General features: G+C 40.6%; 9 protein-coding genes across 9 annotated transcripts; 6 read left to right on the top strand and 3 right to left on the bottom strand.

Moving 5' to 3' along the window:
- Positions 1-887: 887 nt before the first annotated feature.
- On the top strand, positions 888-1,808 carry BDB00DRAFT_800050 (uncharacterized protein). The gene is made up of 4 exons (XM_053121742.1): positions 888-946; positions 1,027-1,123; positions 1,240-1,313; positions 1,414-1,808. Exons 1-4 carry the CDS (start codon positions 911-913, stop codon positions 1,645-1,647), a joined length of 441 nt encoding a protein of 146 aa, XP_052984636.1. The 5' UTR covers positions 888-910; the 3' UTR covers positions 1,648-1,808.
- Positions 1,809-3,573: 1,765 nt separating this feature from the next.
- On the top strand, positions 3,574-4,628 carry BDB00DRAFT_445455 (uncharacterized protein). The gene has a single exon (XM_053117415.1). It carries the CDS (start codon positions 3,824-3,826, stop codon positions 4,523-4,525), a length of 702 nt encoding a protein of 233 aa, XP_052984635.1. The 5' UTR covers positions 3,574-3,823; the 3' UTR covers positions 4,526-4,628.
- Positions 4,629-4,801: 173 nt separating this feature from the next.
- Positions 4,802-5,171, top strand: BDB00DRAFT_754959 (uncharacterized protein; the record flags this gene model as incomplete). Its single annotated transcript, XM_053118796.1, has 2 exons — positions 4,802-4,924; positions 5,019-5,171. 2 exons carry the CDS (start codon positions 4,802-4,804, stop codon positions 5,169-5,171), a joined length of 276 nt encoding a protein of 91 aa, XP_052984634.1.
- Positions 5,172-6,077: 906 nt separating this feature from the next.
- BDB00DRAFT_881252 (uncharacterized protein) lies at positions 6,078-6,699 on the top strand (the record flags this gene model as incomplete). Its single annotated transcript, XM_053128067.1, has 2 exons — positions 6,078-6,368; positions 6,589-6,699. 2 exons carry the CDS (start codon positions 6,078-6,080, stop codon positions 6,697-6,699), a joined length of 402 nt encoding a protein of 133 aa, XP_052984633.1.
- A 1,664-nt stretch (positions 6,700-8,363) lies between these two features.
- Positions 8,364-9,479, bottom strand: BDB00DRAFT_445339 (uncharacterized protein). The gene is made up of 5 exons (XM_053117413.1): positions 9,397-9,479; positions 9,202-9,269; positions 9,027-9,103; positions 8,544-8,867; positions 8,364-8,455 (listed from the first exon to the last, which is right to left on the bottom strand). Exons 2-4 carry the CDS (start codon positions 9,267-9,269, stop codon positions 8,554-8,556), a joined length of 459 nt encoding a protein of 152 aa, XP_052984632.1. The 5' UTR covers positions 9,397-9,479; the 3' UTR covers positions 8,364-8,455; positions 8,544-8,553.
- A 155-nt stretch (positions 9,480-9,634) lies between these two features.
- BDB00DRAFT_445371 (uncharacterized protein) lies at positions 9,635-10,506 on the bottom strand. Its single transcript, XM_053117414.1, has 3 exons — positions 10,274-10,506; positions 10,088-10,186; positions 9,635-9,996 (listed from the first exon to the last, which is right to left on the bottom strand). Exons 1-3 carry the CDS (start codon positions 10,314-10,316, stop codon positions 9,791-9,793), a joined length of 348 nt encoding a protein of 115 aa, XP_052984631.1. The 5' UTR covers positions 10,317-10,506; the 3' UTR covers positions 9,635-9,790.
- Positions 10,507-10,611: 105 nt separating this feature from the next.
- On the top strand, positions 10,612-12,306 carry BDB00DRAFT_935570 (uncharacterized protein; the record flags this gene model as incomplete). The annotated part of the gene is made up of 5 exons (XM_053129196.1): positions 10,612-10,653; positions 10,935-10,957; positions 11,247-11,312; positions 11,450-12,123; positions 12,194-12,306. 5 exons carry the CDS (start codon positions 10,612-10,614, stop codon positions 12,304-12,306), a joined length of 918 nt encoding a protein of 305 aa, XP_052984630.1.
- A 7,089-nt stretch (positions 12,307-19,395) lies between these two features.
- Positions 19,396-20,690, top strand: BDB00DRAFT_783988 (uncharacterized protein; the record flags this gene model as incomplete). Its single annotated transcript, XM_053120432.1, is given in 6 exon segments — positions 19,396-19,408; positions 19,419-19,440; positions 19,455-20,236; positions 20,341-20,422; positions 20,577-20,625; positions 20,676-20,690. The coding sequence occupies 6 exon segments, from the start codon at positions 19,396-19,398 to the stop codon at positions 20,688-20,690; spliced, it is 963 nt and encodes a 320-aa protein (XP_052984629.1).
- Positions 20,691-23,960: 3,270 nt separating this feature from the next.
- Positions 23,961-26,521, bottom strand: BDB00DRAFT_800027 (Alpha/Beta hydrolase protein). Its single transcript, XM_053121741.1, has 7 exons — positions 26,020-26,521; positions 25,701-25,945; positions 25,565-25,620; positions 24,960-25,468; positions 24,720-24,875; positions 24,587-24,623; positions 23,961-24,489 (listed from the first exon to the last, which is right to left on the bottom strand). The coding sequence occupies exons 1-7, from the start codon at positions 26,420-26,422 to the stop codon at positions 24,102-24,104; spliced, it is 1,794 nt and encodes a 597-aa protein (XP_052984628.1). The 5' UTR covers positions 26,423-26,521; the 3' UTR covers positions 23,961-24,101.
- Between the last annotated feature and the right edge of the window lie 43 nt (positions 26,522-26,564).

Below are 26,564 nucleotides of genomic sequence, written 5' to 3'. Positions count from 1 at the left end.
CCCAGTCGTTCACCCTTTCTCTCCTTTTTTTGCAACCCATCCGTTTCCTTACAGCATAGTACTACACCAAACAAACGAACAAGCAAACGAATGACAACAAAAACAAATACATAACGAAAGGCTTATTTTGGGCCGTTCATATCATCCCTACACTACTTCATGTCCCCTAAACAGTAAAACTTGCGGGTGTTATCTGTATCTTTTTTACATTGCTTGTTTAACGTTCAGTTTGAGAGTGCAAGGTCCAATCAATGTAAAGTGATATTCTAAGTTAGCAATTTCTTTCTACACTTTTCTTCGGTTGTGGATGTTATGATCCCACTAATCCAGAAAAGAAACATACCATATGCCCCAGTATGTCGGGAAAATTATGCAGTTTTCGGTCTCCTGCGAACAAAATGGGTTCCTTACCCACTCGAAACCGAAATCTCTAGCCCAACGGTAGCGTATACAAATCTCTACCCAAACCTAACAATACGGTCCTTTTTTTTGATTCATGGTAATATCCCGTACGACTTTTGCAAGTCGTCGTCATCTTGCCTAATATGGCGAAGATGGGTTTAAATTTGGCATCAATGAAAAACAATGACGCATACAGATAGAAGGCTTCAATTATGACTCTTAATTCTTTCCGTAAATTGATTGTAAGAGATGGGCCGGACGGAAGTATGAGGCTTACATAGTCTCTTGGCCCAATAAAGCATCCGGTTCGCGAATGCTTTAGATAACCGTGGAAACAGATGTAATAGTACCACAGCCTTTATAGTGTGTTATTTTTGTGTAACACTGCCGGGAGCTCTCGTAATACCGACTGGTTTGCTGACTGCCAAACCCTATATAAAGTCGTGTCCTTCCTTTCTCCCCGCGTTTTGATTTCTGTGTTCTTTTCTTAACTCTAATCTTTTTCAAAATGGGTGAAATCGTTATTAGCAAGGAATACGGCTACGTGAGTGCTCAACGATCTGAAGCACCAAATGCTGAGAAATAGAGAACAACTAACCATCATCAACATTTTTGCGTTATTAGGTTCTGTCTACCTTTACCGCTAGCGCTCTATATCTTTTCAGCTTGGGCATTCAAGTTGGTAAATACCGCCGCGCCGCCGATGTCCCATACCCTTATGGTGAGTAACATGAGAAAAAGAACGGGCCAAGCTCCGTATATGTGTATGTGTTTGAAATATGATATGGATATGTGGCCTTATTAATATACGTGTTTGCGTGTCATGACGTAAAATAGCATACGCCGAAAGAGCGGAAGCAGAAAAAGATCCCAAGAAGCACTTGTTCAACTGCGCTCAACGTGTCCACCAGGTAAATACAACAAACATTAAAAACGGTTGTCCTTGGACGAACAAGTTAGTGGGTGATAGTAGGGAAACTGACAAACGCTTGGATATGTTTGAACGGATAGAACAACCTGGAGGTATTCCCAGTGTACTCGTCTCTCTTGTTGGTAGGTGGCATCAGCCATCCAGTCTATGCTTCTGCTGCCGGTGCTGTATTTTTGATCGGTAGAGCAGTATATTCGGCTAATTATCTCAGTGGTGACCCCAAAAAGCGTGTCCGTGGTGCCTTCTACTCCTTGGGCCTCCTTGCTCTTTTGGGCATGACTGGCTCCACCCTTTACAATCTTCTTTTGCAGTAGAAAGGAAAATATAAATGGAGCGTGCTTATGACAGAGTGCTGTGTTATCAAGTGTGCCGTTGCATACAAAGGCTAATATGGCTTTGTAAAAACATGAAAACTGTTAGACTTCTGTATTTATCTTAATATAAATAAACCGTATCGCAAAATATAGTTATTACCACACACACACACACACACACCATACCCTATGTATTGTCAATTACAAACTTTAAAGTATGCTAGTATATATGATTGCTTGCTCGTTCGGCATAAATGACAGAATGGACCGCTGCGTTGGATTGATGGCCTCAAGCAAAGTAGTGATTAACGTGCATGCTATCTGAAAGGGAGCAGTAGCATAGCAGAACTTGGTTCAATTAATTCATCATAGGTTTCATATGCTAATACGTATTAAGAACTGCTCTACCTGTGTACGGTGCATCCTAATAAATCCTCAATGTTTGTCATTCTGTCAGTTACTGTTTTCGTTACATTTCCGAGATACAGGTTTGCTTTGGGCTTGTGCTATATCCCACTTATATCAACGAATCTAACCAGCCCCCAACCCCAATTTTCGGAGTACCAAACCAAAATGATGGAAGGGCCGTGCTCTTCTTTCAAAAATAGTAGCTTTTCTATGTGAGAGTTTGTGTAGACGCACGTTCACAAGTATATACAGTTGTATGTAGTGGTAAAGGACAAGAAGTTGGTGTCGGACGACAAAAGTAAAATTAATCCGTATTAAGTCTCGGACGTCGTCGGAATGGAACTACCGGTTGTTTATGTCCCAAGGCAACTCAGATCTACACCACACAATAATAGCAGCATCAAGAAGGAGTGCGACGTAAAAGATTGCTAGACAACAGATATGGCAACTCCCGAAAAGTGGTGTTGAACGTTGAATAAGCAAACACAGCATCTGCGACTTTGAGAGCATGAAAAACGCGGGCTCTCCATTCTTTTGGTTCAGGCATGTAGTGCATATGTGTACTCTGCTATGTATTAGACCGGAGATGATGAAGATGGTGTGATTATTGACAGTGCTACTATAACTCAATAGTAACTCAGTTGGAAACAGACACCCAACAAGGTTTGCACTGTGTTGGCAAAAGTGTATAATACCTCCGCTCTGCTTTCGAACCAACAACCTCCTCTTTTGCAATCAAGAGTTGGTAGCAGAATGGTGGACATTCAACCTGTTGTGAATCTTTGAGAAGTTGGACCTGACACTACTACTACTGGTAATGCTAGTAAGCTGCTATGTCCTTCTTCTTCTTCTCCTCCTCCTCCTCCCCCCATGAAATCATGTTTTCGGGACACACACGTACATACTACATACACAAGACATTACGCAGTAATGGGCACGTCGTGTGCGCGGAACGAGGAGAGTTGGGGGAAGGAGAAGAGAGTGGCCGTGCGCTGTTCGATTGAATTTTTTTTCCTATCGAGAGCTCGTTTGCGCGATCGATGATGAACATACACACAGTCGTATTAGAGACGATAAATTTTTTCCTTTCCCATATGGCAAGTGGTGTAACACAGTGACAGTCTGTGCAACGGACGAGCGGCTGTTGTAGTTGGCTACAACTATTACTTTATACTGGGTCCAAGGTTGCTGGTTGCCAATGAGGACATCGGAAACCTCGTGCAAGTGTTACCCCTCCGAGTAATACGTGCACACAGGCAGAGAGAGTGAGGGCCTCCCTCTTTGGCCCAACCGGTCCGTTCTCTCTTTCTGTGTGTGTGTGTGTGTGTGTGTGTGTGTGCAACCCCCCTTGAAAAGCTCACCTTAAATAGCCTTGGTATTTCTGTTTCGTCGAATTTCTTTGAGTTTGCTGTTCTTACCCCTCTTCTTTCTCTTCTTCTTTACCTTTTTCTCTTCACATAAAAGAAAGTCGATCTTTGCAAGATCCTTTGTTTTATATACACCCTTTGCATTTCTTCTCTCTCTCTCTCTCTCTCTCTCTCACATCGTATATTCCGTACACGGCGTGCCGTTGAACAATATCCGTCTCTTTCCTTCCTTTTCTCTGCCCCCACCCCTTTGTTGTTTCTATTTTCCCTTCTGCTTTGTGAGAAATTAACAGGCTTGCTTGCTTATTTTCTTTGTACACTTCTTCTGTTTCTTTTGCTCGAACCCCAAACCCACACGCTTACCTTCTTCGTTTCTTCCCCCACACAAACGCTTTTCTTGGATGCTTTCAGTCTACCCGAATATGAGCTTGGACATCAACTTTTCGCAGGGAGTTCCCTCCACCCACGGCTTCTCGCGGGGTGGAAGTCTGCCATCGAACCAATTCGACCCGTATCTTGCCGCTTCCTTTGCAGCGACTGCAGCAGCAACGACGACCACCCCCACCACTGCGAATAGTTCTGGCGCAAACAGCCCCGCTTTGTTCGATACCCAATGCTCACCTTTTGGCTTCTCTGTCTCGGTGCCGTCGGCTGGCGCGACACACCATGCATTCATGCCTTCATCTCCTCAACCATTTTTGCCTCAACAACAAACTCATCAGCAACTTCAACAACCACAGCAACACGCTTCTCGTACGCTTGCGTCGGGAAGCAGCCCGGCATCCTCGATGCAATACAGCCCTGTTTCTTTCGACCAGCAACTTGTCGCTGTATGTGTCGGTGGACCCACTCCAAAGTTGATGGCTGAAGATTACACTCGTTCTGAGTCCGGCTTGCCCGTAGACCCTTGCGTGTACAGTAGAAGCAGCAACTCGCCACTGGCTGGTCCAGTAGCAGCTCCTCTTCACCACCCACCACCACCACCTCAACCAACAACTTTAAGCCCAACGATTCCGTATCACCACCATCACCATGGTTACCACCCGTACATGTATCCTGGTAACGTATTCAGTCTAAACCAGCAAAGCGACAATGGAGAGTAGTATTCCTAATTTTATTATGTATGTATGGAATATGTAGGTCTGGTCGGCGATCCTACGTCTGAAACTGTAGTGCAGAGCAGCAATAACTACAAGCGTGGCGGTTTGAGATCGCCTGCTATGTATTCGCCAGCACAACAACAGCCTCAACCGTATTACCACCAACAGCCTACTATGCACTGTCAACCTTACAACAAACGTCGTTCTTCAGCAAATACCTCTAGATCCTCTTCGCCTACCTCGACGATCACGTCCGATGGCGGTTTGCCCCAGAACATGATGGCCACGTTCAACACAAAGGTCTCTTCTTCTACGCCCAAGCGATATAAATGTGCCGTATGCTACAAAAAGTTCACTCGACCTAGCTCGCTCACGACGCACATGTATAGTCATACTGGCGAGGTACATACTCTCTTCTCAGCTACCACTTTAAAGCTTTTTTTTATTAGACATCAAATTAGCTGTTGCTTACATTTCTCTCTTATGTACAATGTAGAAACCCTTCAAATGCCCAGTCGACGGCTGTGGACGCCATTTCTCGGTAGTCAGCAACCTACGACGGCACGCCAAGATTCACAGCAACAACAACAACCCTATCACACCATCATCGTCTTCTTCGTCTCCATCGTCGTCGTCATGTTCATCATGATAGACTTCCCCAATTCGCGCTCCTTTTTTCTTCATTCCACTCCCATTCATTTCATCGTCCATTGGATATGTATAATAATTACGTTTCGATAGCCTAGTACATCTGCTTGCGGAATACCTGTGCTTATCCAAAACAAATAGTTATTATGCATCTATATCCCCCACATCCACTCTCTTTTTCTTCCTATCTTCTTTTTGAGGTTTATACTTGTATTGCATCTACACCTGAAAACTCTAATGTTCTTCTTGAGAGTAACGTGTACTCTTTGGTGCATATGTATAGGTTCTTATTTCTATATACTACTTGTTTCTGTGTATATCATCACAGGGGAAACGAAGATATGTACATGAAATGTCAAGTAGATCTCGACGTTTATATTCTTCCAGCATGTATCATATCTCTCCCTCTCTTCACCCCCCCCCTCCATCAGAAAGAACCTAATCGCACACATTCTCTCTAATTTGTTTTATCTTTTATTTGCATCTGTATGCTCCTCCACGACATCCTCCTTTTCCTCCTCTATTCCCTTCCTATCAAAAAAGAAATTACCATTAAAAAACCCGGCGTTGAACGATGATGATGGTCAAAAAGCAAACAGAATATTCTACTATATGCTACTTAGTCTCATCCATAATGAGAATGGATAATGTACCGAGCTTTGGAATTACACTTTTTGCACGCGCTTAACACTACATTGCACCATGCCGACACGTGTACGCAGTGTAACCGCGAGGTCAAGAATGGCAGGTGCGCGGCTGCTTATTTTATCTTTTTTTTCTTTCTTTCTGTCTGGTCTCCTCCCCTTTCCTCTATTACTGCCCTCCCCCTCCCCCACACACACCCCCCGAAAAAAACAAACTTTATCTATTACTAGCTGCTACTATATTACCGAGCGAGAAAGTAATCATGTTTCGCCGTGGTGCATCAACTTGGAAAAAGTATGCCGAGCAATTCCGTCACAAACCTGCATCATACTTGACTTCATTTGCTCTCTTGCATGAAATCACTGCAATCGTACCTTTACCTATTGTTTATTACACTCTCGACAATTCCGACATTCGGATCCCTGTTCCTGAAAAAGCAGTGGCGGAAGGCAATCGGATCATGAGCAAAGTCAGAACACGCTATGGGTACGAGCCGCTTGATCCCGACAGTCGAGTCATGGTAAACCTCGCAACGTCATACGCTGTTGTCAAAGTATGTCAAACATGTGGTTGTATCAGTGTGTGTTCGTGTTCGTGTTCTCGTGTGTGCGTGCAATGTGTAATATGTGTGTAGGCGTGATTTTCTCTCTTTCTCTCTCACCCAACCTTGCCAAGGGGTACATTTGATTGATAAAAGTAATCAATATGCAATGCTAAATTGTTGTTTATCTTTTCTTTCTCTTCTATCAACAACAACTGTACAACTGCTCAAGGCCATGTTGCCTCTTCGGATCGCTGCATCCGTGGCATTAACACCATTTATGGCAGAACGACTGGTTGGACCTATCGGCGCCTTTGTGACAAGATTTTTTCGCAAGAAATAAACTTACATCAAATAGATACTAAGGAGTGGATAAGTGATGATGAGAGGGGAGAGAGAGAGAGAGAGACAGGGCCTCAAAGAAAAACTTGTTTGTTGCTGGGGCTTACATTGGTATGTTTCGGGAGATCGATCGCAAAAATAGCACATATACCACAAACACTTTGTTTCATCTTGACTCTGCTTTTGGTCTTTAAGAATAAAAATAGGGATGGCAATAATATGTTCTCGGCAAAAACTAAAATGAGATTAAGATTTCATTTCCATTGCATAGAACCAGTTCCAAGGAGTTGAGGAATAAATAGGGAAACACAGAAATTAAGGAAATAGCATTTACTGTCTGTTATTGGTTTTAACCTGGCTATTAATAACCATGAGATGTACATGGCAAAAAGTAAAAACAAGTAGTGGTGCTGTCCGAATTCATTCCAACTGTCATTTTTGTAGTAACTGGTTTGTAGACTGGATCCAGCAGTATTATGTATTACACAACGACGCCCTCATTTTGTTTGCAGATCCGGGCTTTTGGATCGCTATCGGGCGAATACATATGCAGGAAAAAACTTGTTTATGAGCAGGTTCGTGAGCTGCATCCCATTGGCGTGAAGCTCCAATAAATGGGGGCTAATCACAAATACAAATCGAAGCACTTGGTTTTCCCCCTAACAGCATTTGTATATTATACAGTATGACAACCGTCCAGCTACAACAAGTCAAAAGAACCTCTGGAGCGTTCATTTTTCTTTAAAAAGAGTTAAACATACATGTGTAGGTACACCAAGCATTTTCTGTATTCATGTCATCGCTAAGTAAATAAGAGCAAATCTGTACATGCATTCTGATATGAGTATGATGGATAATTTGGTGGTGCAACCTGTCTAAGACTTGCTAAATCTTCCAAATAACGATACCTGCGAAATTATAATGGGCTGCTTTTATTCTCGCAATATGTGTTTGACAGGAGATCAACTCACTGAATAGTATCGTCATAATGATTCAATCGTGCAAAAATGTAGTTTACTTGCGAGCCTTATTGATAATTTATTCACGCCGTTTTTACCAACGTTACTGTATTCCTAGCATAAATGTTTAAACATTAACTGATGAATTAGCTTTTTCCCTTGCATTAATCCAAACATGGATAAGACTGTTAGGCAAGAATGGTTCCAGAAACTCGTTCTTTAGGCCCCTGATAAATCCCCTCGTCCCACACATCCATCCATTGAGTCAGCTTAGTACTCAACGGTACTGCTACCACTTGTGTGTGCATGTACACGTGTGACTTTTTATTTTTATACATATAATCTTAACAACATACCACAAAAGGATATTGAGTATATTATACAATTAACATATGAGGGGCGTGAGATCACGATGGAAACGTCAGGGTGTTAATGATTGAAGTACTAATGCAAGCTCTTGTCTGATAGTTGCTGGGAGAGAGGCCAAAAGCACTGTGATAAAGAATATGCCCACAGGTGGATAGATGACTGCTAAGTTTTGGCTCAAAGCACGTCGTGTTTGAGCAGCCAAGCATCCCACTGCCCTCTCGGCAATGGCACTCCATCCTAACATATGGAAGAAAGAAACGAGCAGGTATTCTTCTGCCACGATGTTGTTGACTTGAACATCGTATTGTTTGCCCAGTACTCGAAGATGTGTTGTAAGCATCCTCATGGCACTTCTCGCAACATCGAATTGTACCAAAAGATCCACAGAGTACGGTAGTATCTTCGCTAGACCATCCGTATTCAAACAGACTATTTGAATAAATTATACATAGTTAGCGTTAGTTAGATCATCTGCCCTACCTTGCAACACCCAGAATACACGTACACACACACGCACAGTAATTATTTTAAATGTTAGTTCGTTGTTTACCCGCGATTTGGAATCGTCTCCCCAAGTTTTGTGCTAAGCGAAACAGTGATAAGATAGGGACAATCCCGGTAACATAATCCGTATCTTCATCTATCGGACTGGGTCCGTTCATTTGAGGAACGTCAAACGGGCGAAGAAATACATTGGCGATGAATAGATCGATTTGCAGTTGATTCACTTGCTCTGCAAAAAAATCGTTCACTGCCTTAGTATTCCTGAGGTTCAACGTTATCGTTTCCACAGATGGGGATCCAAGTACTAAACACCGTATGCCTATTGCCTCCAACGCTCCTAAATAGATTGAGTCGATAACATTACTGATTGACCTTTTTCTTCTACTTGTAACCCACTTCCTTGCTGACGTCCTACTGAATTCTCTTCCTACTAGTATCCAACCATTTTTTGCGGTACAAATTTCCCCAGAATCATAGGATCAATTCTTTTACATACTTGTATCATCACAGAAAAGAACAAGCCGCTGATGATCTTTAGCATATTCGTATGCTAACGCTTTTCCCATACCACTACTACGGTTTTTTGACCATTATCAGTGTTGCAATGTCATAAAAAATATTGCGTTCATCACCTCTCTTCCTTGCGCAGAACCACTTCCTTGAAATTCTACCTTGCCATAGTGATTGCCACTGTTCGATATTGGGTCGGTGCAGTGGAGAAAAATGCCAACTGTAACATCTGCAGTAAACCGTGAAATAGGATAATGAGTGTAAATAGCGTAAAGGTGATGAGACGGATCGTATGTCGAAAAAAGGGTTTAAGAGCAGAAAGAAGTGTCGCCATGTTTGTAAACGTTTGTACACACAAGGAAGGGAGAAGAAGATAGATGAATGGCAAGTTGGAAAAAAGGCACTGCTTTTTTTTTTTGCTTTGATGAAACTGAGACATTGCTGCCCTCTGCGTCACGTGGTGAGGTGATGCCAAACTGTTTTTTATTTTAGATGGTTCGAGATCCTGCTTTTTTTTGCTCTATCATGGCGATGGCGGGGGTGGATGATCGGGTGATTTTGGTTCTACGTCTGCATTGTCGTTGTCGTTGCCGTCCTTATCTGCATCTGGGTTGGCATACTTTTGTAACCATGTGTCGTCACTCCATACTAAAGGTATATCATTTAAGCATATATCTGTTAGTAATTCTGCCCGTACACATATCATAGTCGTAGTAAGAACGATGATAATTGGTGTTTTGGGAACGCGTATTATACATATACTACGTATAAACGCCTTTTTTTCTTACCTGCACGATTGGAGCCTGCTATGACTCGTTGTGGTTTTGCCTTGTTTACTTTGATAACTTTGCCATTTAATTCTGCAAGATGCATATTGTCAACGGCTGCATCGCAATCCTCTACTTCTTCAAATTGTATGAAACCAAATCCTTTGTGTTGATTGTCTATATATCGTTCTTTTTAGTTCGAAAAGTTGTGGAATCGCGTGTAGATTCACCCGTGTGGCATGTCCGTAATTTTTTTTTTTTGGTTCATGTATATATTTACGTGATCCAGGATCGACAGCGAGTTGTACAGATACAATGTCTCCAAAGGGTATAAAAGCGGCGTGCAGGATCGCCTCTGTCATTTCTTGATCAAGTCCTCCTAATATAAGTGTATAGACGACTTGATTAGTTCTTCTCTCGCAAATTGATTCGACAAGCAAGAGAAAATTCTGAACGCTTTACATACCAACAAATAATGTGCTCTTGTTCTCTGTACTGTTGCTGCTCATTGTGGAATAAATTAGAAATCGGCAAGCGTGTATTATATCAAGCCACTTATTACAGGTGAATATAGATACTAAAAAACGCAGGGCAATCGGGATTTGATAGATTACAGCGTTGACTGAAAGTGAAAAATCAGAGCTTTGACCACCTCTTTTTTAGCGGGTACAACGGAAAGTGTGTCTTTGTTGATAAATACAATGTGCACTAAAGCGTATATTGCTAAAGAGAAAAAACGGAGGGATGTTGTATGTGGCTGCTCACTATTCAATGAGTTTTTTTAATTCCCATATAGATACATAAATGGCTGCGGTCATATGTAGAAGGAAAGAATCTCCATTGAAAGTAAGTTAAAGGAAGGAAATTAGGCCTTGCATCAGATTCATCGGTTAATTATGCAGTTGTCTACCTGACATAGGGTTAAGTAGGCAGTGTAGAAGACAGTAATATATCACATGGAAGAATGCCCATTGAGCTCAAGACACGCATGAGTGTCGCGCAATGTAAGAGAAAAACAGAGATACTACTTCTACTACGTGATTGTGCGTAAGCAATTCGCACTTATTGAATATACTTCACAAGAAACAGATTTGATCCCATTGACTCTCCTTATCTACTAATAAAAGGTTTTGAGAATACTCTCAGCTAAGTAACTAGCACAAAGAAAGATAATGAGCACACAATGCTTACAATATTTTTTGGATAGTCAAAACACCCCCTAAACTAATCCACCCTAAAAACAGCGAGAAACTTTACGCCTGCAGTATAAAGGAAACATGAAATATTGCGGTAAATCGATGTTTTATTGTTTATGTTTCTTTGCCTGCAATACTGATGGATAAAGAGATAACAAAATGGGCAAAAGAGCCTTCTTATCCTATATCCTATCGTTGACCATTGTTTACTCAAAACAATTTACTATAAAACAAGCATAATAGTGACCTAGGCATCTTTTATCAAGTCGCAATTGTGTTTTACAACTCTCATCGTCTATTAGCAATAAGGTAGGGTTATCCTTTTAATTATATCTTTCCGTCGATGTGCATACAGGAGCATGTTATTATATTCATTAGCAGCGCGGCTCTACATGATATAATAAGGTTAATAATGTTTTACCTAGATATATACTATAATATTGCAGTACCAATATTCCTTGCATTATGAGCTCCAACGGAAATAATCGTCAGCCCACAAACGATGGCCGCTTTGGACTTGGCACCATCAACAACGCCGAATTATCAACAAATTTGAATCCTGCGGTACAACATGGGCCTGGGGAACAAGGCCGTCAAACGGAAGTTCCTATTTTTCACCCAGGTTACTGGTATCCTCGCATGGAAGAAGACATCGCTCTTCTTGAAGAATGTCAAGACTACCTTAGATTAAAAGCAAGCGAATGCGCATATATTATCAGATCTCAAAATTTCAGTGAGGTTGTGATGCAGCATTATTTTAGAACATATGGAACATACTCAGTTAGACCTATCACCATTCTCAGGGATTGCCCAACGATACTTGCTAGCGCTGCAAGTAACTTGCGGAAATTAATTGCCAGCCACCAAGTCTCCCAGCCTGTACCGGACCCTCAACTTAACCAAAACAATTCACATGCAGCCGCCGCTGAAGCATCTACTTCTACGTACAATCAGCAGCGTAAACCTCAGCGTGATCGCAATGAACGCTCGAATGGAAATACGTCCAATGCCGATTCTGCTAATTTTGCGGCCACTGGACCACCACCGACATCGAACACTATTACTACCGATAGCACCAATGCTAATTTTGGAAGAGATATGGGCCATGAATCAATGAGTGGTACGGCTCCATCCAATAGTGCTGACAACAATTTGAATGTGCAAGAACCTCCAACGGCATCATTTCCTAGAGGACTACCAAATGGACCAGTTCCTCCAAATTTTCGGCAGCACCAAGGTCTTCCTCTCTACCGTGCAACATTTGAACGCCTCTCCGTTTTGGGGACACATGCAGAGACAGTGACTAAGATGGTTTGGACACGGGATGAGACTCTTTCAGCATCCCATTATCCACTGGCGTTCTCGATCGGCGATAATAGGATTATCTCTTATTATGTTCGAGACCCGATGGAATTTGCTAATCTAATGTGGGACTCTTTCATGCCGATTTACCACGTGGTGCAACCACCACCACCAAGCCTTGCACCACAGACACAATAACTATGTAATGTTTATGAGCATAGAAAATAAATGATAAGTGATACTCTATTAGAGTCCTTTTCTAAATATATGTAAACGGGCAGCAGCTGTGCATAATATCAAAGCTGTATAAGATGATGGGGATATATCAAACGCTTTTTCTTCAATGGCATGTCTTGATTATGGAACAACCCTTCTTTAGTCATCGAATTTTCATAATGCATCAGCGGAAAGGGTGTAACACATAGATAATATTACAAAATTGGCGCTCGGTGTGCAAAAGTCTCGATGCTCAACATGATAAAAGCACATAGCGTCAAAAAGCGTTGCTCGGTATATTAACATCAGGCTGATCCCTATGTTCTCTTACTGTACTTTTCATCTACAGTGAAGACTAAGGAGCGTACATATTTTCTACGTGCATGCAAAGTTTTTATGACAGCATTACGAGCACCCAGCAGTCAGTCGATACAAAAGTGTTAGGATAAAACATTTGGTAGGCATTCCATCCGCTGAGCAACTGGGTAGAGTTGGGCAAGAAGAAACCAAAACGTAAAGGTATTTATTCAGGTGATTGCTAACAATTTTATTTCTACAAATAAGAGAAATTCTACTAATAAATATGATACAAAATAAAAAGTATGGGTATACTATCTAAGTTCGTGATTTAGTTGGGAAACCAGAAACAAAAGAACAGTATTAGCTATATAAACTTCTTTTCTATTTTGCATCTTCCTTTTCGCCTGTCTTACTAACTGAATAACAAGTTCTTTTGTAACGTTTGATATTCGACTACTCCATTTTGTCTTCAAGGCTTCTTTAACAACAGAATTTTTCGCAATGAAACTTAACTGCTTTTTTACGAAATCAGCAATGCTAAAAATATAGTTGGCAGCAACTGCATCTTGCAAGAACTTTTGATTGTGACTTGGAACATATGACAATGTTATTAGATAGTCAGTCTGATGAGAAAAAAGGGAAGGATTTTATTACCATGCGTGCATTTGTGGACGTCCATATGTCATATGTACTGCGTCCTTTGGAGAAATTAGGCACACTGAGGAAAAAGCGTCGAGTTTTATTTCAGACTACATCATATTAAGTGGCAGAAAGAAGGAATATAATGCTTAAACATGTGAAATTAAAAGGGGATACACGATTGTGCATAAAAACTATTTAGCTGGGAATAAATAGAAGAGATAATGTTTAGAGGTAGGAAGTTCATGTTATTAGAAACGTAATTCCAATGAGCCCTCCATATATTTTCGATTAAGCTTTGGTGAAAGAAGAACTGGACAGAGCAAAAACGACATGTGGCGGGGATCCATAATAGCGTGCTGGAGATGAATATTTGAGTCATGCCAAAAAAAACAATGTACCACCTTGAAGTGTGTAAAACTAAGAAGTGCTGATTGAAGCCAAATAGACGAATTGTAGATGATACATTTATAGCAACATTCAACACAATAGAAACTAATACTCTGGGTTTTGCTTAATAAAGTATGAAATACAGCTTTCCTAGTAGTTCATGCAACTTTTTCTGTTGTATATCAAGTTTTTGACGTGTTGGGTGCTCCATACATAAATATTGATAGCATAGTTTCTTCGCCATACTGGCCTGAATTTTTTTTCGCTGCAGAAAGACAGTGTATACAGTTTTGGTCGAGCATATCATTTAGTGTACCCATTACGCAGAATTTATAGCGTCGGCATCCATCACAAACGCAAAGTTTTGAGTTCAGGGCACATAATATGTCAAGAACGTACTACTTTCTCTGCACTGTTTGTCATTGAGAGCCAAAGCGCAATCTAATTGTAATGCGTTACCCTTTCAAAAGTGAAGTTACTTTATTTCCGTAGACACGAGTTGTTCTTTCTTGAACGTCCTACGAATAGTGCCGGGTTTTTCGAGACCTCCTTAATCTTATCACCAAGTGCTTCGTTACGACTTTGACTTGTATACCCCGGCATAATGTTGATGATATAGTTTGTACATCCCACGGTGTCTTATTGATGTAATTTAAAACAACGTATCAGCTTTCATTTTAGTTAGAATTGTCAAAGGGTAAGAGAAAGGGAGAGGGACTAGTGTAAAGTCTTTGAACAATGAGAACGTCGGATAAGAAAGATTACGTTCGCAAAACCCTTTTTAAGACCGTCGTGTGGCAAAGATACCGTTACTTCTTCTCGCCGCGACCGGACCGACGACATCGACTACATCACTTTCACGATTATTGTTCTCACCGAGAGGGCGCAAGCTTTACGATGTAAACAATTTTGCTGTTGCAACTTAAGAGCTTCCAAGCGGACGTGGATGTAAACTTAGAATTATTTTGCTCCATCGCTTAGTCCCTCGCCCTTAAAAGGCGACTATTGGTAGAGGCTGCTCTATGATGTCCAGAAACAATTCTGGCACTTGAGAAAGCTCTCGAGTAACCATGGATGCATATTCTGGGATTGGTTTGCTCCAACACCTTCGTCCCTCTTCATGTTTGCGTAGTAGTTGTCAAATGTCCTTTTTCCCCATTACATCGTTTCTTTCAAATAGAGTATCTACGAAATCGACGAACTGAGAAACGAGTATCACGGCAATGATGACTGATGTGTTCGTTTCACAAAAGGTTAGCTATTCTTCCTCGTCTCATTTCTTCTACTTTGTGTACATGTATGATATTAGTATTTGTATGCGTATGTCAAGGTATTCTACAGTCATTCTACCAGCTGACGTCCGCTTTTCTTGGATACAGAGAGTGGATTGGAAGAGGAAGCATTTGCATTTATCTTCCTTGTTATATACAGGTTTACAATTAGTTTCGTTGAAACGTTTGGTCGCTGATTGATTGTTGGTTTTATTACGGGAAGATCAAGGGCAAGTCCATGCAGGCCATGGCAAACGAGCTAGGGATATCGAAATCATCCGTGTCCTATGTGGTTGATGTACCAGGAGAAGACCCTATAGAAATAGACATGGAGAAATTCAGCGTGAAATTATCAAGTTTAGAATGTAATATAATAATCTGCAGTGTCGAAAGATAATAGTGTTCATATGCTAAAGATAGCTCACTACCGACATTTTGTTGATATAGTAATGCAACTCACCTTTTGCCATTATGAACCCGGAGAAACGTGCTTCTGCGAAAAAAATCAATATCTAGCGACGATGCAAACGGATGATAGCTCGAGTAGGGGCGATGCTGATTAGAATAGCAGGGAGACACAATAATGGACCTTGGAGACTAAAGAAGACTATTTCTGGATGTGCACCAAGTATACCACTACCAAATATTTATTCTGCTCTGCTGGTGAAAAATCTAAGATGGCAGCCGTATACAGCAAAGCGTTAAATCGGACAATTTTTTTACGGCAATCCAATGCGTCTCCACCTGGATATAGACCAAAACCGCAAGTTAGCAACTTTGACAAACGTTCAGCTGCTCGCCGTTGATAAATCGTTGGACGAACGTATGAACATTTCCTGCATTCAATGATCCTACAGTATCAAGAGCATCATGATGATATTTACTAAAGTCAGGAACGTCTGATATTGCTTTGCATACATATCAAAAGAGGCTAAAACTGAGTTCATAAGTAAGTGAACACTAACATTAGCTTACCAAAAACTTCCGTTGCTCATCAGACTATTATATGTATTATACAAATTTACATCCCAGGAAAAATACGCAGCTTTGAGAAGGAAGGAAAACAAATTTAGTCTTCTCATATTATACCGAGGAAGAACATACTTTCTTATGAATCGTCAAACCGCTGATTAATTAGAAGCACTCAATGACTTTAATATGTAGCCAAATACTTGATTATAGCATATTTCCCCCGCCGACATTGAATAAATCGTGTAAAACGTTATGTTTTTCTCTGCCTTTTATTAATAGAAAATGTTTTGCAAAATTTCACTGCGGAAAATATCAAACTTTTGTTTGTGGCTTTTATATAATGGAACAAGAACGACAACATGCGATAATCCACGAGTATACATTTCGTGGACAGTATCATGTATATATAATCATGAGGATAACAAGGTACAATGTGAATTGTAACTGTATAATGATATTTCTTACTTTGTATACACCAATGTGAGAAATTAAACACTGTAGTAGCTGTGAGATGCGTATAAGAAACTTACCAAATATATAGCAGGTTAGCCAAAACGAGTCCATGATGCGGTAGTATAACGAAGCCATTAGAAGGATAAAAAAACAAGGGCAAAAAACATCTACCATGTTAAATCATTTTTATGCCAGAAAAATGAAAGACCAAAAGAGTCAGCCATGAGCTAATAGCTGGATGTAATGTACAATATTCATATGTTCATTGTTTCCCCTTAACAGCTTATATAACTGTCGTTTCTTCAGCAAATGCTTGCATTCTACCACATACAGATTGAGAAAAAGCTCGACTTCATTTGCTAGCGTATGTATATACTGCACCAGCTTTTTGTTGAAATATGTGCATAAATAGATGTTAAAGCGTATCATAAATAAGACGAAGGAAAGACCTACGAACCATGCGGTTTACTAACCCAGATTTTTATATGCTATGTCTTAATAAAAATGCTTTACTCAAAAGACCTTAACACTATGAATTTTAGCAACAGTGACCAACGGCAGGGCGACCACGACTCTTGGGGAGTGGGGGCCACTTTCAACAACATCCTAACAGCAACATCTTGGGCCAACATGCTACTCATAACAGCATCCATCCTACCTAAGTGCGAACAGTGGAGGCATTGTTGACGCCCAACTTTAGCGATGGAACTTTTCAAATGCCAGCAAGCCAGGCACAAAATGCTGGTGTTCCTCCTGGCCACTTCCGCAACGATAATATAACTGTCACCATGCATAATTTTGCAGGTGGTAACAGCCTTACGTTTTCTTACCTTGATTTGCAATGTGCTGTTACTCCCATTCTCATAGCGCCACCGCCGTCGCCGCCTTCGGCAACACGCTTGTACAGCAGAGCAGCTACCACTGTAACGCACTGCAACACAAACTAGTAATCTTGCTCATAAAAGCCATATATGAATAACCAGTCAAAGAATTTTAACTTCTTCCGAACGTAGTCAGAATACTCAACAAGGGCCTCCACCACCATCATCACAAGAAGCACCATTACCTATACCTCCTGTAGTACCTTCCCAAGAGCAGCCGGCAGTAGAGCAAGAGATTACAATCTTTTGTGCGACATTTGAACTATTTACTGCTGACATTGCTACTACAGGGCTCACAGATTGGACTATGCATACGAATGTTGCAGACTTCCATTATCCTAGTGCGTTGCGCGTCCGACCGTCTGGGTTCCGGATAACCAATCATCAACAAAAATCCCACGTATCTTTGAAAATTGCAACATGCAATATTGTAACCATATCTATCCCCTGTGCTTGATGCGAAGCGACTTTTAGTATTCTCAATGAGGGCGACGTATTAAAAGCGAAACATTTGCGTTCTTCATATACAGCCAGCACTAGTCGATAACAACATGTAACACAGAATTAAAGCACCAACAGCAGTCTTACTTCTCTCTTCAAACAGCAGCTCTTATATTTTATCAAATCTTGCCTTTGTTTTTTTTTAAAAAAACTTCTATGTTTCCATCTGCTGCTAGCTCACAATAGACAACATGATCATGATGCGTATATCGTTTCTACGTCTCTTTGTCCTTTCTTTTTGCCTGTTGCCTAAAACATATTTTCTCTCAGCCTCCGATTTAGTGTTGCGACTACAATACCTTTGTTTTATTCTAGTTGCATTACCAAAAAAGTTATATGCCTAGTTGACGACGAAATTAATTTAAATCAGGGTAATGCCGCTATGAAGAAAGTTTATCGGAGGCGATAAATAAATCTGGGTGATTTGGAATTATATATTTATGTGCAGACAGTTCTGACAGGTGGCGGAAGTTTGGTTTGAGCATTCGTGAAGTTGAAGCGTAGAAACCAGCCTGCATATTCTCTCCGCGATGTCATCGCTACATTTTTGGAAAAACGTTTAATATCGTTTAGATGAAGAAGTACCACAGTAGTAGTGGTAGTAGTCATACTGTAGTGACAATAATCCTTCTTTTATAATGCAAAATTTTGCCTTCATTGTTATACTGTATTATATAATCTCCCTTGATTGTTCCATGCAAAAATTGGTATTTAGTTCATATAAAATGACTATTCCGCCATATGTATAATGAAGACAATGAGCACACATCAACTGCATATGATAATTTTACGAAGAACTCATTGTATAAATGCAAATTAGTGTGAGAATTACAAGAAAACAGGGTTTGCCACATTCAGAAAGAAAATGAAGCTTGGAAGTTTCTTTTGTCTCGTGTGAGCTAAACAATCTACAACCACCAATATGCAGTAAATTATTACATATGATATTGTCTTTGCTTTGGCCATGAATGGTAGATCGTAATAGTGAGAATGTTATAGTCCAAATGAGCATTTGGGTAAAACGAGGGCCCTTTGATGTCTGTATTATATTTCTCACTTACTGGCAACCTTATTGTTCTGGTTTCGGAAAGCTATAAATACTAGAATATTGTCAGCGCCATATTATTTCAGTATTACTACGCGATAAACTATTTTATTATCCATCTTTCTCTAAGGTAAACACAAAATCTATTAAGAGACGCTTCTCTATCATCTGGGTATAGTCAAGTTTTTCATAAAATTGTCTCTCTGATACTATTGTGATTTACTATGTAGACTTGGTACGCCAACATGCAATCCAACAATAAGAACAACATCCGTCCGAACAGCGACAAAATCTCGTCGTTTTGCAAGCGCTCTCGAGAAAAAGATACCGTGAATCCCTCGAATCAAAAAGAAGGACCGATAATCAAGCGCTCGAAAGTTTTGAGGAAAGTGTTGCCGCAGTCATACAGTGATAGCAACAATATGACTAGTAATGGTAAGCATAGCAAATAGTAGTCAGCACCGACCGTACGTAGCAATAGTGATTACATTGAAAATATCAGAACACTTCATTCTTACACTTCCACAGTTCAACAAATAGACAGTGGGCAACATGTTGTTGCAGAATATGACGACGATTCCGCCAATAGTAATGATAACAATATTATCATTGCCACAGCACTCTGCGTGAGCAAATCCCAACATATTGCTAAAGAAAAAGACACTAAGTCTGCTGCTGGTATGACGAAGGCTAGCCAATTTACTACCACGAGTGAAAATCAATATTCTGCCGATTCCGATTTTCAGCAGCTCAACGAGTTTGCAGTCATCGTGAAAGAAAGTAATCCGTGTGATGATTATGATGATGATGATGAGCAGACAATATTAAACGATCCGCATGTTACCGTGGACGGCATTACAACTGACAACAACGGAGAAGCTCTTGAGGAGACTCTTGACGAACATAACTTTCAAGCTTTGGCTATACACAATCATCACGACGACCATTCTCCAGAAGAAGGGCAGCATGGATCACCGCTAATTCTGCCATATGCACCAGACTACCAGCATTTGAATGGTCTACTTCGTCGCGTTTTACACCAGGTTCAATTGACTGTTAGAGACGCAAATGGCAATATGCGTCCTCAGTGGCAGACCGTAAACGAAGTAACCTTTGCATTCGAGAATGATATTCATCCAGATCCTCGCATCAACCGAAGAGACATCATTCAAGTCGGAACTCCTATTATTACATGTGACGAATGTTTTAGAAACTACCAATCCGATGTGGAACGCATAGTTGGCCCATTTCTTCAACCCGGAGGTATGTATCCTTACTTTGTTTCCCTTTCGCTCTTCTTTGTTTACTGTTATAGCAAAATTGCAGCATACTAGAATAGAAAATGTACACGCTGTATTATATAAAAGATAGTCCTACTAACCATATCTTCGTAACAATTTCAGGCCACACTGATAGCGAACCAATCCCTGCTACTCCTCCTGCTCGATAGTAAAATTCATTCTTACATTTGTACCGACAACATCTGCTTCACTCTATTACAGTTCTATAAACAGGGTTACATTTCAGCTTGTGACCATCTCGTGATAATCCAATTATTAAGAATAGCCTGTAGTACTTCTGATCCCTGATACAATACCTTTAGTCGAAAAAGAAACAATTTGACAAAAAGTACAAAATCGACTGTTTACATAGTAAGCGCATCATAATATACCTTCCTTTAATGCTTGTTTTGCTATACTAGGACAGCGAAATGTGAAAGAATTTGCACAGACTTATATGAAGGGCTTACGTTCCCACGACATCTAATCTGTTCATAAACTATGAAGTGATAGTTGAGCTCTCCCAGAAATATTACTTCCTCTTCTTCTTTGCTCGTACGCTTGTTTGGCATCTTCGCTTTACACGCATTTGCGAAGAGTCCAAAAATCATTATCTAAATCTATGAAAGAGCCTCCCTAATCGGTTTGTGCTTAATTCACATAAGCTTTGCTTACCATTACTTTCTGAGTATACGCATAAGAGACTCCTCCCACATTTCTATAGTAGCAACAGCTTTTGTTGTCGTTCCCATAAGACCTCGTATTGCACGAGTAACATCGAATCACTTGTCAGTTATTAGTAAATATACGTACAGGTGAGCGCATGACACATAGTCCATAAGATTGGTTTATGTTTTTATACCGCATTGTTATATGGCGGTCAATGAGACTTTTTCCAGCAAGTAGCTCATCATCATCGGATCTACACTACGACATCGCTTGTAGTACTTTTACGGCGACACATCATACCTTCCCGGCAATTAAATACATAGTGACTAGCATACTTTAAAAGTGGCGCTAAGCACGGCATTTGGCAAATACTGCCAGAGCTTCTTGTCGCAGAAAAGAGGAAGATGGAGCAAGCATTAAGCATGTATGCAGTACGGACAAGTGAAAGCGCTCATTGTTAATGCGGCAGCAGTACGACAGTTAATATATAATATCCCTGGGTTTGTCAAACCTACTATCAGGTAGTAGTATTGAAAAATAAATTAACCATCTCAATCAATGGGTGGACTATTACCTCCCAAAACGTATAATACCTTTATCCCAATTTGGACGCCTCTAAATTCATGTGAAGGCATGTAAAGGCATGTAAAGGCGCTTTAAGGCTTTTCAAATGTTGGTATGATATCTCCTTCTGGTGTCATCAACACAAGTCCCACCTAAAGGTAGTATCCAATTATGCATATATTGCACTTGAATGGAGGTATATATGTTTAGAGGTTAAACACAGTAGTAGAATAAAGATCACAGTTAGGACATCCCATGAACTACAATTCTTCTGATGTCACAATCGCCTAGTCTACACCAATATTACCATTATGTCTACTACTAGCAACAACAATGCTGTGTCTTTGTTTTTGCCCATGAATAATGGGTCGCTATTGGATGAATATTAGAGTGAATGAGCATAATTGCGTAAAGTTAAAGATAATCCTTTCATCTCTGAGCTAATATACTTTTCTCTTGTCGAATTTTGTTGCGAGAAACTTCGATAATTAGTCATTGGAATTGTTTGTTCCCAATATCTCTTCACAGCAGCTATATTTCTATACATTTTTCTCTCAATTAAATGCAAAATATGTAAAGAAACGCTTCACAATTTTTTGTTTAATGTTTGGATACTTTCCTTAAAATATTCCATTTTAAACCGTCTTCCTGCTACTTCATCAAGCAACCGGATCCAATACAGCAGCATGAAGAAATATAAAAACGACAGGGAAAATCCTACGAAAAGCTATGGTGTGTTCTCCAGAGAGCGCTCTCGTGATGAAAAAGAGTACTGTATAATACGAGTCATTCATATCACAAATGTAGTATCATTGTCGATGGAGCGTCAATTGAACGCTTTAAAAAATTCACGAAGCAAAGGTGCCATATCGCATACGTACGAGCTCCGGGTTATTATTCCAGTAATAGCAGTAGTACCATTAGTTGTAAGTGTATCAGCATGCCTTATTTAGTCGACATAAGGAACACAACAACTTGTTTCTTACTATTCCACCGTTCCGTATAGGCAATGGCAGGCATGACTATAATGCTGCCAATAGAAATGCCGCAAAATTTGTCCAGAATAACATTGCTGACACGATGGAGGCTAGCCAGTCTGCTGTCGACATGGAGGAAAACAAGCCTGTCGATGATACGGAGCATGCTACTACGAGCAGAGCAAAACAACTTACAGGTCAATGGACAGAGTAATTACGATATGGGTGAAGCAAGCCGTAATCATCAGCGTCATAGTGATGGCGACACGCTTGAAGAAGAATATGGTCGACGAAGAGTATTACGACCAACATCTTCACGTCCATTAAATCACTCATCCTTCGCACAGCAACCGGGGTGTACGATGCCGCGTTTTGCACCAAGTCGAAGTGATAAGCAATCTCCCAAACAGCAACAATCACACCGAGTGAAAGGATGTCGACAAAATGGTATACATATTGGAGTAGGATCACTCCCAGACTTGCTACTCGACGATGTGCAACCACTGGACTACATTCTGGACCATCTACCCCGCTCTGATGCCAAACTCTTGTGTGGCAGATGAAAGAGAGCCTGGCCGACTCTGCTCCATGTATTGCGCGAAATAGAGCGCCTCGGCCGTTCAGGTGTTGACTATGACGCATCGGATCCAAAACCTGCTCCAGAGGATGCCCTCCTCCAGACACACACGTATTCTCGTCCTTACAGCATATTTCAAAGTGTCTATCGTATCGTTCTCTTTATTTGTCCCCTCTTTCTTCTCTTATTTCTTTTATTCTCTAACCTAGTTTTCCAACACTTTCCAACTTCGATTTCAACCTTTCGCTGTCTCTCCTCCACCCCAACTTTTTCCCACTGCAGTATACGAGGTTTTTTCAGTTGTGTTATCCGTCACTTGTAAATATTCTTCCCCTATTGTACCGCAAGGAAGCGACCAATTTCACAAGGTCACTAAGTCTTCCATAAATATAAATAAAGATTCTAGATTTGAACTATACATATTGGAGGCTGATGGTCTTCCAGAACCGCACATCAACCGGAGAGATATTAGACCGAATGTTTCTTTCATTATCACTTGTGACGAATGCTTCCACGTGAAACAATCTGATGTAGAGCGACTTGTCCGTCCCTAGAGGTGTGTATATGTATAGTTACCTCACTTATATTTTTGAGCTACTTTAAATTGACGATGGCAGCAGCGCATGGTAAACTGGTGTTTCGATAGTTTATCCCATAACAAACTACTTCTGAAACAACTAAGGTCACTCAAATCCACGGCGATATCCTCCAAATCAAGCTAATCCACCATCCCAATGAAAATCTTTTTCTGCGGTACCAGTTTTCCTTTCGCCTTTTCTCACCCTTTCTGTAAAAGTATTAGATCATGAACCTAAATCTACAGAAGTACTATGTAAACATATCACATATATGACATGCAGGCTTGCTGATAAACTTTACACTAAACTGATGGAATATAAACTCTGTGGAGAAAGGAAATCCGAGATCATAAAATAGCTTTACTTATTACTTGATTCATCGGTAATATTATCAAAAAAGTATCTTAGTGCTTGGTATATATCCAAAGTAGAAGAAAATACATGAAATGAGAATGTAGTAATGTATAGATGATGAGTTTGTCTCTAAAAATGACGTCTTGTTGCCTTTGTCAAGGGCGACAGAGGTGTAGCAGACATTATTCCAACTGCACTCTCTTCATCATCTCGAGCTGCAGCTCCGCCTTGCAGACCTTCATCTCCAATAATAACCCAGTTTAAAGTGCCTTCTCGCAAACTATTGCAATATTCGGATGGGAAGTGATCATTCAGGAAAAAGGGAAATAAAAGACGGAATGTAACACGTAACCAAGATTCTTGAGGAAGCCGCCGAATCACGTTCGAGTTCAACAAACCGGATAGATGAAGATATGAAATTGGTCGAACAGGGACAGGATCATTCGTTCGCATATTTGGTGGGTGAAGGGTGACTGAGTATGCAGAATCGATGAAAACTAAGGTGCCCGGTGGTGTACTAAAAATTTGACATAGAGATCCGTTGTCAATTATAGGTTAGATATCTCGTTTTACGCTTTCCCATTCATCCTACACGTTCTTTTATTTAAACGTACTAGTATTTGAAAAATGGAGGAACTCGAGTAACAATGTCTAAAATAGGTGTGATAGTTAATATTATTGTTACAACGATCTACTAAGCACATAGCTACGGATAAAAAAAACAACGAAAAAGGGTATGCAATTTACCGTTGTTATATGCATGGTGGAAAACTTTAGTCGCGATTTCAGGGTAAAATGCTCGAGTGAACTCGGCATCACCAACTTTAGGTTGGCCATAGGTATAGAGTCCGCAGAACTGGTTTAAAAGAGGGCTTTCGGATTGCAACATTTTTGCCAGAAAAACTACAAAGCATATTGTATACATGAGTAAACATAATCAAGTGGAATCCATTCCAAAATTCTCCCGCCCCAATTAAGTAATGTTACCTGTTGCCAATGCGCCGCCAAGGGAATGGCCAGCAATATAGAACCGCTTCCGCTGTGGAGGGTTACGAATCGACGGATACTCGTCCAAGTCAACAGCTTCATCATCCGTTGGATGTGCATGGTTTTGGTAATTTATTAGTGCCATGATCCATTCCTCAGCTTGCGCATACAAGGTATGGTTTCTTATATCCCGATCATATCCAATCCAGCTGTTATCGATCGGATCCGAGACATGGCTGACCAGCTCCCTGACCGTAAACTTGGCGATATCAGTGGCGGCCTGCATCGTCGATAGTACCGTGCGGTGTAATGAAGCTGCACTCAATTCGATTTGTAAGGTTGCACTTCGTTGCAGCTGTTGTTCCGGAGAAGAGGATCGGTGTGGATCACCCATGGCTTCCCAAAAGCCTTTATGTACTTTGCCCATGGAAACGCCCGATGGCGAACGAATTTCGGTCATTTCAATGTTAAAATCCGTGACAAAATTTTGAATGTTCATAGGATTGGTTCTAAATACGCAAAAAATACATTTAACATCTTATTATTCTTCACTTATACACCTGTTAGTGCTCTTATCCTTTCATAATACTACTTTGTATACTTACCCACGAAACACTACAAATATATTGTCGTCTTTTTCGATGATATATGCACATGCGTTCTGTGAAATAGATAAAAATTGGATTAGTTGGTTCGTTTATTTATCCAGATCGGCTAGATGCGGTCCGTATAAATGCACACCTTGAACGCCATTGGTAAAAATGTCCGTTTTACATCAAACCCATCCTTCTCAAGTTCGTGTTTAATCACACTAACTTCCTCGTAAGCTAATTTGCTTGCTACAGCAAGCGTATATGCGATCGATTGCGAATAATCGGGTTTCGGCAGGCGTTTCTGAAATTGTGTCTTGAGGATATCATCCTTCTGCATATCACCGAACGATTTATCAAACATTGGGAATTGCGGATCAACCGCATTGACGATAGCTGTAAATACATAGCACATATTAAAGCAAGCTCATCATATACATGTACACCCTGTAGTACTTTTACAAACTTACAATAATTACGCTGACTTGCATGATGACCCACGAGCCGACCAATAAGTGCACGGATAACCTGATCACTTAGTAACAAAATCATGAACCAGGCGAAAAAATTGGCCCGGATAATGACAGCAATGACAGGACCGACGAACTTGGTGCTGGCAACTTTCGACGCCACAGGCGACAAAATACGATTGAGTTTGTCGAGAAGCTCGAGTAAAAACGGAGACCCATGTCGAACGATTCTGAAACTGACATAGAAAAACACGGACAGGAACAGAAACACCAGGGAACAGAAATAAAGGAGAATGCCGGTCCACTTATAAGCGTACCATCGCGCTACAAGACCGGCAACTGCGGGAATGCAAGAAATGAGAGTAGCAATGGCAAAGTAGACAGATGTGCCTGAATAGCTCATGCTGGCATGACAACTTTGTAAGAAAATAAGAAACGGGAAAGAAGGAAGGATTACCAAAATTGTTTAAAATACGTTACAGCTTCTCATTTTTAACGAAAATCAAAAACGGTAATGGTATTGAAGTTTTCACATGCATGGCTTG

Source organism: Zychaea mexicana, assembly GCF_025766255.1.
Source record: "Zychaea mexicana strain RSA 1403 chromosome Unknown BDB00scaffold_5, whole genome shotgun sequence".
NCBI classification, from domain to species: domain Eukaryota; kingdom Fungi; phylum Mucoromycota; class Mucoromycetes; order Mucorales; family Lichtheimiaceae; genus Zychaea; species Zychaea mexicana.
Note: the sequence above shows the minus strand (reverse complement) of the source record. Positions and strands in the feature narration are given on the sequence as shown.

What these genes read in the sequence shown, in the direction of transcription:
- BDB00DRAFT_445371 (XM_053117414.1), bottom strand. Translation starts at nt 10,316, where the DNA reads ATGAGCAGCAACAGTACAGAGAACAAGAGCACATTATTTGTTG. An exon ending in CAAGAGCACATTATTTGTTG is followed by an intron (nt 10,187 to 10,273) that starts GTATGTAAAGCG and finishes CACTTATATTAG; the next exon opens with GAGGACTTGATCAAGAAATG. An exon ending in CGCTGTCGATCCTGGATCAC is followed by an intron (nt 9,997 to 10,087) that starts GTAAATATATAC and finishes CGAACTAAAAAG; the next exon opens with AACGATATATAGACAATCAA.
- BDB00DRAFT_445455 (XM_053117415.1), top strand. Translation starts at nt 3,824, where the DNA reads ATGCTTTCAGTCTACCCGAATATGAGCTTGGACATCAACTTTTCGCAG.
- BDB00DRAFT_800027 (XM_053121741.1), bottom strand. Translation starts at nt 26,422, where the DNA reads ATGAGCTATTCAGGCACATCTGTCTACTTTGCCATTGCTACTCTCATT. An exon ending in TGCAAGTCAGCGTAATTATT is followed by an intron (nt 25,946 to 26,019) that starts GTAAGTTTGTAA and finishes ATGTATTTACAG; the next exon opens with CTATCGTCAATGCGGTTGAT. An exon ending in ATATTTGTAGTGTTTCGTGG is followed by an intron (nt 25,469 to 25,564) that starts GTAAGTATACAA and finishes TTGCGTATTTAG; the next exon opens with AACCAATCCTATGAACATTC.
- BDB00DRAFT_800050 (XM_053121742.1), top strand. Translation starts at nt 911, where the DNA reads ATGGGTGAAATCGTTATTAGCAAGGAATACGGCTAC. An exon ending in TTAGCAAGGAATACGGCTAC is followed by an intron (nt 947 to 1,026) that starts GTGAGTGCTCAA and finishes TTGCGTTATTAG; the next exon opens with GTTCTGTCTACCTTTACCGC. An exon ending in CGATGTCCCATACCCTTATG is followed by an intron (nt 1,124 to 1,239) that starts GTGAGTAACATG and finishes GACGTAAAATAG; the next exon opens with CATACGCCGAAAGAGCGGAA.
- BDB00DRAFT_445339 (XM_053117413.1), bottom strand. Translation starts at nt 9,269, where the DNA reads ATGTTACAGTTGGCATTTTTCTCCACTGCACCGACCCAATATCGAACA. An exon ending in GTGGCAATCACTATGGCAAG is followed by an intron (nt 9,104 to 9,201) that starts GTAGAATTTCAA and finishes AAAAAACCGTAG; the next exon opens with TAGTGGTATGGGAAAAGCGT. An exon ending in TCTTTTCTGTGATGATACAA is followed by an intron (nt 8,868 to 9,026) that starts GTATGTAAAAGA and finishes CAATCTATTTAG; the next exon opens with GAGCGTTGGAGGCAATAGGC.